Source organism: Thermobia domestica, chromosome 5 (assembly GCF_964235325.1).
Source record: "Thermobia domestica chromosome 5, izTheDome1.hap1.1, whole genome shotgun sequence".
NCBI lineage: Eukaryota > Metazoa > Arthropoda > Insecta > Zygentoma > Lepismatidae > Thermobia > Thermobia domestica.
In genome coordinates, this window is record NC_137458.1 from 121,724,964 (window position 1) to 121,737,405 (window position 12,442).

At 35.5% G+C, this 12,442-nt stretch overlaps 1 protein-coding gene across 2 annotated transcripts in view; it reads right to left on the reverse strand.

The window, feature by feature from the left end:
- Ino80 (chromatin-remodeling ATPase INO80) overlaps positions 1-12,442 on the reverse strand; it is a 196,354-nt gene that overhangs the window by 88,584 nt on the left and 95,328 nt on the right. For both annotated transcript variants that reach the window (XM_081759007.1, XM_081759006.1), the window contains exons 19-22: positions 9,189-9,624; positions 6,389-6,568; positions 2,793-3,018; positions 468-595 (exon numbers count right to left, since the gene is read on the reverse strand). In XM_081759007.1, coding sequence (XP_081615133.1) covers positions 468-595; positions 2,793-3,018; positions 6,389-6,568; positions 9,189-9,624 — 970 coding nt within the window. The remainder of the gene's footprint in view (positions 1-467; positions 596-2,792; positions 3,019-6,388; positions 6,569-9,188; positions 9,625-12,442) is intronic.

The following is a 12,442-nucleotide window of genomic DNA, read 5'->3' on the forward strand; positions in this document are numbered from 1 at the left end:
CCTGGCAGGTTCCAAGTGGACGATAGTTGTCACAATGGATGAATTATGGGTTCCTCTCACAACTGGTGGTCACATTCGGGCGATTGACGGCAAGGGGCACAGCAACTTTGTTCATCAGTGCAGGGAAAGTTTCCCCTCGTGGCTTTATGGTTATTACGGGATTCAGATATGAATGTAATTTGCTGATACGCACGGTGAACAAAAACGTGAAGGTGAATGCAAGATTACATTTAGTTATTTATTTGCCATTAACAAACAATCCAAATTACATTATACTTTTAAATTTGAAGATATTTTAGGTCAGAAAAATAAAGATGTAATTATTTTTCTTTCTTACCTACACAATTTCATTTTTTTAAAATCAATTTTCCACCCTAAAATCTTCCACACATTACCTTACTTTGCTTTCCTTTTAGATAAACTAGATTATAACTTGTATGAAACAGTTATCCATTAACAAATTTTACCTCCAACAAGTCGATCATTCTTGTCATTTGTGAATAGATAAGCACTCGATGACCCTGTTCTTTCAATCGCTTTAGTAATCCGTCGAGGACATACAATTTACCAGCATCAGACACCAAAGTCTGCTTATCTGAAAGAAGAAACGAAGTTTTTTTTTACTACTATTCTATTTCCTTTTTTCACTATTACATCTCTCTCTCTCTCTTTTTTTTTTTTTTTTTTTTTTTTTTCATGATCAAATTAAATAAAATGTTAAAATTTACTTTACCATTCACTAATCTATAAACCAGTTGGTATTACAAGATAACTAAGATGCCACATTTGAGAAAGCCATGAATTAGTTAAGAATTGTACTAATCACTGTAAAATCCTTTTGACGCCAACTATACTTTAAACCCTAACGGGACATTTTGTCGAAAGACAAAGTGAGTTACGAAACGGGTAATTAGGATAGATAGTAAACCGACAAAGACATCTTAGATTATTCAAAAGAAACTTACTGAAATTATAACGCTCGAATTCTACAGCACGCGAATAATAGAAAAGTACCAAAAAGGAAATACTTAGAAGTGAATTTTGTTCACTATGAGATGAGCTATCCAGTTGAACTTCTTACGTATATTCTTTCCATAGAGTAGCACAAGTAACACAATAATATTAGAGCAGTATATACAAAAATTACACGTACATTTCCGCTACTTCTGTGCTACTATTCACACACTTCACATACCGCGGAATGAGTTATTGCGCCTTTCTATCAAATACATAAACAAATAGAATACACTTGCTTTCGGCTAGCTGAGGACTTCGCCCCCAGACCCCAGCATTTGCTCAGCTTACGGCCTCGCACTTCTTATTTCACTAAGATATCTCTAATCTTATACGATTTCGAGATATGATAATTTATTATACCAATCACCCTTTCTCTTCTCTTCTAGAGGAAATACCAAAAAAACGCCGAAACACGACTTTAACTATTTTAAATTTAAAAAAATAATCTAAATACCAACTTTCATGTCTCTAACCTTAACGAATTTTGAAATATAGCCATCCAATTATAATAATTTGAATATATAAACAAAGATCAGCATATACGTAGTTGTGTGTGTTAAGATTATGTACTAAGATAGATAGATAGATCCATCCATCCATCCATATATATATATATATATTAGCTAAACCTGCGCTCTCTACACAGTACATCATTCGCATATGAGCATAAATCTCCTTCATTCCTCACAACATCTGTACATGTCCCTTTACAGACACAAGTGAAAGACGTATTGATTCTAAAAAAAAGCCAAGGGGTACCATAAAGGGGAGACTTTTTTTCGATTATTTTTTCTCAATATCTCGCACCGTTTGCAAGATTTGAGCCTACTTCCGGTTGGAGTTTCTAATTCATGTATGACCAGTGTTTTCTTTCTTCTTGCATACAGTATGTAATAAGCAAATACATTACATACACAATTTATTATAATGGCAGTTATATATGGTGTTCATTGGGCAAAACAATCCAAAAATAAAGGTTCATCTTAGACTGGAAAAATGGTTATCCTTCCTTTTTCATTATTATTTGACCATGAAACAAACGCCTGAGGCATATACAACCCCTATATACAACAATGTGGTGTTGGAATGTCGTAGGATGTTATGCTTTTTTTTTTTTTAATTTCAACACTTCCAATGTAACCGTAAAAATGTAATAAAGAAATAATGGCCATGGTTTTTAAATATTCAATTAGAACTGGACAATCGATCAGTGAAATTTGCAATCGATCAGTGAAAACGTCATCTTTCTAGAGCCTGTAGTTTCCGAGATCTCATTGTCGAATGGATTGACCACAAACATATAAACGTCCACAACATATAGTTTAAAAGAACTCGAAAGATGGCAGCACAATTCACCTGCATTGATTTTAGAGAAGGCTTATTAAAATACAAAGGCTTTGAACAGTAATTTTAAAACAAACTTTATGAAAATGATGTATTTAACTAATTTATTTGAAGTACACATACTCAAAATGTTATGTTTGTCTCTGTTAAACGTGAAATCATACACAGCCGTAAATGAAAGATTTGAAAGCCAAAGTTATAGGTTGGAGCTCAGTCGCTTTTAATTGTTATTATATATATATATATATATATATATATATATATATATATATATATATATATATATATGTGTGTGTGTGTGTGTGTCGATTTTGTGTACAACGTGCCAGATATTTAACTATTTAACGGGGAAAAATTCTTAATAAAAAATACTTTTTAAATTACGACCCTCATACATTTTATAAGAACGTAAGGCGAAGCAAAAATCTTACCTGGTACTATCACATTTGACCAGCCAAATAATGGCCGAACAGCTTCCAAGCCTCCCACTGATACAGGATTATATTTCAAATTACGTAAATTGTACTCTTCGGCAAGGCTTGGAGATCCAAACTGAACACTTTGTAAACCTTCATAGCTACTGCAATATTTGTGCCTCAAGAAATACCATGCTGCATTACGACTACTGACATATTCTTCTCTGCCGCAAGTTTGAACCTATACAATGAAATTTATCGCTATTACAAAACGATTTAAATATTGAAACTGTCAGAAATAAATTGGATTTACATCCCCTTTTCGTGTTAGCAACGCCAAATTTAAAATATCTTGTACTAGTGTGATGTAAGATATAGCTGTTGTAAACACTGAAAAATTTCTGAAAACAAAGGATGATACGAGAAAAATAGAATGGACAAATTATATTAACTACTAGAATTATTTCATGAAATATAAAAACTAATGCATTTACTTTACCGCCTCCTTTACCCATATAACAACTTTTCGTTGTAATCCAGTACTGCAGTGTTTTCAAACATACGCTATGTTTTCTTTTCAGTTGATTGATTGTCACTGATTTATAAAGATAACAGAATAGCTTAAGCTGATCAAGTTTTCGAAACTCTCACACACACAAATGCCGTACTTTTCCGTATATTGATCTTATAATTGAATCGGTCATTGTTAAAAGAGGATGAGTTTCATTATATTTAAATGCACGAATCATTCTTAACAATGACCGAATCAACAATTTAACAATAAGAACATAATATTTGATAACACATTAATTACTATGGTCACAAAATCATAGATTTACATTTTTCCGTTTGAAGGTAATGAAGAAATCTATGAGTTTCCTTGAACTACACAACGTAAGTACGGGTTCTTGTAATAGGATACTTAAAAAAACACCATAGGTTTGAAATTCTTTTAGCTTTTCAAACATTTTTTGCTCTATGCCAAACAAGTTGACATTTCTACTACGGAATTTACAAGAAAAGACTGCATAATGTCTATTAGGTTGATAGAACATTTTATCTGTTACAGGAAGTCAACGCGAATTTATGGGAGAATTATTATTAATTATTGCAATTAATTCCTTTGAATTCAAAATCTGAAATTTTAAGAAGAATGACCAATTCTTTTAATTTAGTTCAGTTGATTTTTATCAGTACTGAAGCATGATTTTTTGTTTGACAAATATTATTTGTAGTATTTTTGACGTGTATCTATTTTGAGACTGAAATATTTGGTATTAAACAGGGAATTATTAATCCGATACTATTTTATTTTATCATTATGTTTTATTGTTTCAATAAGTAGGTTACATTGTATGCAATGTGTGTTTCTTTTTGTCTGTATTTCTGCAGTTAGGCTGTTTATGGCACAGAAATAATAATAGAAACAGCTTTCTAACTAAATTGCGTATGATTAATTGTTTTATCTGGAACATTTCATTTTTTCATTCTTACATATATCTTGTTTGTACTGATTTTGCTGAGACGCAATTAGTTATTCAGGACAAAGATATTTTTTTTTCTTTATTTAGATCTAATATTCGTCATTTATTAAATTTTCCGGTTTTTACCTTTTAAATTCATATCCTTCAACACGTTTTAGTCCGTTATTAATATTATTTAATTAACACAGTATATTTTAAAACAAATCAAATCTTCAAAAGCTCTAAGTTTCAATTTTCTTTTTATAGGTTGATCACACACTGGTGGTGTAACATTTAAGTATACCAAGCAATACAACGCCCAAATCAATATCCGATGATCTTAGTTTGAAGCACCAGGGGCCTATTTCTCAAAGCTACTAGTCGTAAAATATCATGAAGCAGGAACACTAGAATAATTGTAAAGAATATTTCTAAATAATAATGATGATACCTCTAATTTGTTATGATTTCATGCTATAAGCAATTGTAAAATGTTCGATTTTGAAAAGTTTCACGATAGTATTACAAAACTAGTAGTTCTGATAAATAGACCCCAGATACCGTAGAGGCGGGCTGATCGCAGTGTTTCTAGAAGGAATGCACCTTATAGGAGTGGAATCGTCCAACAATATAAATATAGTTATGTGCGTGAATTCGCTGTATGTCGATTAAATCTGCACCTTCAATGCCAGAAAGATGCCACCAAATGCCTGTTGTAGAAGGAAATGACTTCGAGCGTGGATTGTGACTTGTCAATTGGTCATCGATTAGGGTTAGAAATTAAATTTCTGAGCTTTCGGCAGCTTGGCCATGTTAGCCCGTCATGTATGAAGGATATCTCTCGGCTAACATACTACCCGAAGAATTGGGAAGGAAGAAAGGAAGCGGCCTCGGACCATTATGTTAGGTACCATCCCAGCATTTACCTGGTGTGAATGAGGAAAAACCCTGGAAAACCTCACTCAGGATGGTTGGCCTGAAAAAGCTTTCACACTTTTACGACAGTGTCTCTACCAGAATCGAACCCGGGACCGCTCGCACCAAAGGCGAATGTTAAAGATCCATCGATGGTGCGCACGATGGGAGACACAGGGTTGCCATATCAGAGGCATTCTATATACCAAGACGACGATAGGCAGCGAGGCGACTGGAGGAAATTGATATTCAGTGATGTGTTGTTTCTCCTGAACACAGTGACGAGCTCGTGTGTCCGTAAATATGCAAGCGGAAAAATCTAAGGTGTGTACACACATTTGGCATCCTGCATACCACTCACTTCTTGTCTTCATTCTGGAAGTATGACAGTACACCGTAGATTCATGTCACTTATCTCCTCTGACCTTATCTGAAAATTATGCTAGATCCCATTTATTAGCACGATAACGTGCGTTTTCATACCACCAGGGCAACCCAGAATGTTTTACTCGATATACGCCATTCGCTTTCTACTTTCACCTGCAAGACTTCCAGATACCAGCTATATCGACCATGTGTGGAATGGCATCTGACCATCAGCTACGCTCCAGCAGCGATAATCGTCCAGCTCCGCAAAGGCTACAGCGAGCATACTCCAGACCCCACACATTCAGCATCTGCACTATCTGTTCGAGCAGCTGCTTGTCTGGCCATTCAGAGTAGTTACACGTGCTACTAAAGTTAGTATTCCGTGAACATATTTATAACATGCTTTGGTTGGGATCAGTATCATCTATCACACTATTTTCTTGTGTTCAATCATCTGTGATTTCTACTGGGCATTTTAAAATCCTTTTCTACCAGGACATTTTGATTAATATTAAAGTATATGGATAGCGGTAAAATCTAAGATTTCTTTGTAACAATAGATGGTAGTTAAGTCATTTTAGGTAATGAGAATATACATATTCATTATGCAAATGTTTTGCTTCTCGAGGTCTTCATAATGCTTAACTATATACGAAGAGTATCTCATAATTTTTAGAGTACTAGTATATAAATAAGTAAACATCAAAATTAGATACCAATATTTGTATTACGAAAACTAAACACCTGTATTCATAAAATGCCGAATGTTCAATATCTACTTTATATTTTTTAGCTGAGTTGACTACTGTAAATCTATACCACACTAATTAAACATGTAACATATGAACTGCTACGTGAACTTACTTTCGGACACACATAAAAGAGGAACTTTGGCATGTAAGTGGGCTGGCATTCCAATACTTGTGGTGGATGATAAACATGAGGAAATTCTGGAAGTATACTGAATTTTTGGTTTCCTTCGTCATCAGATTTTGTAGGCGATTTCACCTCTGCCATTTTGTTGTGAGGTGGACTACGCAGACCCTAAAATGAATAAAATTTAAATTGATGCATATACTTAAAGATGCATTCAACAATTAAGATTGGTGTCACAAATCCACCTTACATGAGTTCATATATAATCTTGACAATTTTAAGCTGTCTTCGTATTCTTATTAGAATGACTGATCTGCTTATTGGAAAACATACAGTGAATCTTGAATTTGTAATCAACAGCGCGAACATGCATACATATATTAATATTCAGGAAAAACTAAGTATGAATAGAAATGAATTACTATTGGACACTTTAGCTATACAAGCATTTTTCAAATTGTATAATAAAAGTAGTTGGTGTCAGCTTATGTATATTTACTGAGGAAGTTGCACATCTTACAAAGAGCGACCTTCTCGCTTCAAACTGCAAGCATACTTGAACAGATGAAGATAAAGATAAAATGGAAATATCACCAGTTCGTCCTCAAGCGCCGCTTAAAATATTTGCTGACACCTCTACGAAAGATCGCGATTAAAATAAATAAAACGAATTCGAAATTGCAAAGCATATCGAAGAATCACAATTGTACAACTGAAAAGTACAAAATTACAGAAACAGAACAAATACTGAAAATAAATAAATAAAAAGTTGTACCGTTTGTAGAATCTCATACACCCACTCGCACATTGTGAAATTTTTCTCCAATCGGCTAAAACACATGAAAAAACCTTTTTTCTTTTTCAATTACAAAAGTTCAGACTACGTGTAGCTGGATACCCCTACTGGTTCACAAAATGTTGCAGTAGTGGTAAAATGGCTTCTATTATATATTTAACTTTATGCCTATAGAATATATTAGACAGAAGATTAAAGAACCGCCCGTCTCCTTCCCGATTCATGGTCACGACAAACACAAAGCGAATTACTCACAGGCACTTGCTGACAACCTTAGTCTGACATTCTCCCGTCTTGGTAGGATTGTCCAAGCAATAAAGGACTTTTTCTAATTACGGTAGAAGTACATCATACATTACCAGAGCCAATGACTTATGTAGACTGTCTACGTACAGACATGGTCATTTGAGAGTCCACTGGTTTCATCCCCTGGAAGACTCATCTTAGCAATACGGGACTATGTCTCTTTTACGAGTTGAGATACCAGGTACACGTTATAGCTATGCTACTTTCCGAACCCAATGGTACGTGTAGGCCACCATTTGGGAGGAATCACCATACTATCCCTCGATAGGGTTGTGCAAGTAATACGGAATTTCCTCCATTTACGGAAGAGGTACACTGTGCATTACCGAACCCAATGATTGATGTAAACATCTACTTTTAAAGACATGACTACTTGGAAATGGCGGCTCCCCTAGTAGGACCGTGGGTCTTGCACCCAGACAAATCTGGGACGAAAGAATACTTCCACTATCTCTCTTACTCTTGGAAGTACGAGAGGGCGTTAGGATATTGATCTCATCCCGGACCCCAGAGGATGCACTAAATGCTCTTTGAGGACAGATGGAAGATCTACCCACCCGATAGGACGTCGGATTCGCCTCACTGAACACACAGACTACCACTCTTTTATATATGTTGGGGTACTACTAGTACCCAAAAGTACCAGTAGGTAGTTATCAAGTCTAACTAAGCTGTCCATAAATGGGACAGGAGTGCTGTCACCAGACATAACGAAAGTAAAGTTGTCGCACACTTCCCAAGTCGCAAGTTTCAATCTTCTCCCTCAACGACACTCAGACACCACAATGAACGTGAAGTGGGGAGAATGCAAGGGGTCCCTTTCTTTTCTCAGCACGGGTCTGGAACAGGCCATGGCGGGGTTCGTGGGTGGAAACAGGAGAAGCCAGAGAAAACCCACGGATATGATAATGACTGTTGTTTGTTCATGTGTTCAAGTTTAGCATCTCTTTTTAACTCCAAGACCATGAGATGAAGATCTACAGTTTAAGGTGAAATCCGAACCACCGTAATGCGTTCAAATTTCTCATACTCTCCCACTAGCAACTGATCCTGAGATCTCGTGCATCACTGGCGAACGAGCTAGCAACTGAATTAGTGGACAGGACCCCTTCAGAGTATTAAGATCGATTGTGCATAGCTTGCTTTTCTCTTAGCCTGAAAGATTCCTATTTACTAAAATTCAGAAGTTTGTGGACAGATGGAAGAAGTGTACGAAAGTGACGGAGTGTTCTGAAGAAAAGACAGGAAAAAAACTAATGATTTGTCTCGTAAATACTTGGTTTATTTGGAGAAATACTTCTTTTACGGAGATTCCTACCAACATATGGAATCCGAACTAAATGTATTAGAACTACAACCGAACCTATACATATTTCCACTACCGACGACCAGAACTTTTTCGATCCACCTTCGCAAATATGAGTTAATAAAGTATCCGCAACAAACATGACATTTCACATATTCAACAAAAAACAAGTTTCATACAATCAACGAAATAATGGCTGAGCATTGCTATGCCTAACAAAAACTTTTCCTGCAAATGTATAGAATTTTGCAATATCGAAATAGTTAAGGTGTTTACACTTTCAACACGTAACATATGCAGAATAAATGCATCACGTTTCTACTCAATATTGCAATAAAATTCACACGAGAAAAGCATTGTAATGTGAACCATATATTTACCTTAGAAGTCATTCCAGGAGGAGATTTTGGGGACGTTTTTAAATTCACAGCGCTTGACCCAACTTTTGAGATGGTACTACTTTTGGATACATCTTCGACTGCATCTTTTTCGTTCTTTGGAGTCACACTCTTGTATATCTGATGTTCATCCATTTTTGCGATCCACACCTTTCTGCTTCTCATAATTCTGTGTTCAAGTGTCTCTGACATGGAATGATACGTATGTCTTGTATGCGTATACAAAGTATTTACATATGAGCAGAAAACAAGACTACGTAATACTACACTTAACTTAACATTTGGGGCAGATAGAAAGTTCGTCGGATGAATGATGAAATCACTTTTCGTGATGAACCTTGTAGCACATTTTTCATTCCACATCCACCGATGATAAATTGTTTCACATTGCTTGTCCATACTAACTATGTACAACCATCTGAAATAAAGCATTACTGTTTCAGATAAAAGAATATACAATTAGGTTTTAAATGCTTATTTAATCACTTATATCTTATCCCAAGGATCGTTCCACTGGCATACAGGCAGTATCATTAAGGAAACATGCAACAAAATATTTTTCTCGTAGAAACGTTAAAACCAACAATACGATTTACTTTCATTGTCATTGTTACATGTTAAATTAGAGATTAAATAAATAAGAAGTTGGATGAAAATAAACATTTGAGGCATTTAATTTAATTGTACAGAAGTAATAAAGTAAACTAAATACAAAAATATATTGATCCATCTGAAATTATTGATATCCACTTATTAACATTATTGTTATTTTTCAATATTCGTAAAGATTACAGTCATGACACATTGGTGGCTTTATATATATAAGAAAGATCTGTACCTCATATCACTTATACTTCAAACCTTTGAAGTACCATGATTATGCTTTGTAGTTCCAAAATTATGAGAGAAAATTTGACTCCCCATTTGAAATCAGAATAACAGTTTATATCCATGTAGTTCTGTTAACGAAAGAGAAAGAAAGGAAAGTAATAAAAGATAAGAACTTCTAAAATGCGTAACCGTGTTATACAAGGGTCATCCAGAACGATCATCTGACTGTAACGTTACAAACAAATGTTAAGTGAAACAATTTATTACCTATACAGAAATACACCTTAGGTTACTTCTCCACATCATCACTTCCTACAATAAACATACGTCATATGTATCCACGAGGGTGATAATCCACATGTACTCGGCTGCCGCCAATCCAGTAACTCAGGTGTTCACTGCATTAACTCGTCCTCACTACCAAATCAATGTTCTATATTTGAGCTTAATGAACACATGAAAGTTGCTGGAGGCAAGGGTCGATGTATGGGCGGATAAGCTAATACCTCTCATACGAATTTGCTTCAGCAGATCGTGGGTTGCAGCAGCTGCGTAGGGGTACGCGTCATTTAAATCGACATCGGAAGTTGTCGGACAATTTTCCACGTCGCACATTTTGGATAATTCGTCGTAGCTTCTGTAGTTTCTCACGATACAGAACTGCATTGGTCGTAGTGCCTTATGGAATGAAATCCACAGACAGGAAACACCCTGATGATTCCAAAATCAAGTTATTAGAGTCTGCTTGATTTTGGGTTTTCTAGGTAATACGGGATGTCATTCGAAAGCCTGCTCGTGGAAGGATATAGTACACCCAGGTCTCATAACGATATGATTAAGCAAGACTTCTCTATCTGCGTGATCCTTCAACAGAAATTCAACGAAAGCAAGGTGGAATTCATGCGTCTGCCTTGTACAATTATATCGTTCACTTCCTTCAAGTTGTTCAAGTGATGTGTCATGAGTGATGGACGTCCGGCTCGTGGTTTATCATGCACATTTTTCTCCCCAGTATTCCATTTCACATCACTGTCTCACTTTCTTACATTTGTAATTGTATCACCATACATGTTCTTCAATTGACGATAGATTTCTGCAGGTTCCATCTGGGCATTAAAAAATATAATCACATTCCGCATCTCACAGTCAACAGGATTTTATTTCAAGAAAGCTCATTTTTCTAACACACAGCAAACGCACAACAGTAAGTGATACTACCAGAACTCACAATACTCAACAAAGACGTTGGAGAACTTAATCAAACGTACGTATTTGTACGTAGTAATCGAACGTACAAATTAATACTTGTAAACGAGACATACCGCTATTTCCTTCAACTCCAGTGCTACAAGTTATTAAACGAATCAATTATTGTATGTAATTTATTTCATTTAGCGACCACTCCAGACAACTGTAAAACAGCCACTCTGCAGTGGAAACATTACCCTTCAGGACGGCTATCAGTTCTTTTTTTCCTCACAGATGAAAAAAAAAAAAAAAAAAAAAAGCCCTAAAACCCATCCAAGCCTATGATTGAGTATTGAATGATTTATTTGACAAATCAAAACGCAAATGGTCTTACAAACCACACCCATCAAGCTGTGTTTGTATGCCACTGTCTTAAATGATTAACAATGTATTGAAGTGAAATCTTAAACAGGTTGACTGTCAAGGCATTATCGTGTGCATTGCCCCCGAGGCCACATTACTTTTTTTACATTATCAGTTTCGTTTGACCCCACGATTGCAAAAAATGCAGACTTTGGTGTGATATGTTAAGTTGATGACGTAATTATGCCCGAGTACCATCTTTGGTAGTCATGGCAACCGAGATAAAAATTTGCTCTTTTCCCCGTGAGTACCAAATTTGATACTTGGGCATAATTACGTTATTAACTTGCATATCCAGCCAAAGAATGAATCCCCAGGGACGGACAATGGGAAATTTGTTCCTCCCACCTAAAAATAAAAATACTGCTGATTTTATGAAATTTCCTTTTTGATGTGAGAATTCTGTACAATAGTGCATACTTTACAGATTTTTGTCCCCCTTCGATAAAAATCTACAGGTCCCACACACCAAAGTCTGAATTCTGGCGAGTATTGAGTGCCACATTTGCGGGCATAATTATGTTCTCAACTTGCATATCTCACCAGTCTGTTTTTTTTTTTCTTTCTTTCTTTCTTCAATTCTGGGGTCAAACGAAATTGATGTAAACAGCAAAGCATAATGTGCATGCAGAAATTCACATTATAAACCTCAATTCGAGAAGTAATATACGGACAGAGTCTTATATCTATACTGCAATAACGTTATTAAAAATAAAGATATTTGAACGCTAAAACTATCGTTTCAGTGTGTTTTTACTCTGTCCAAACACGTGATAAAACACATGAAATTGAGT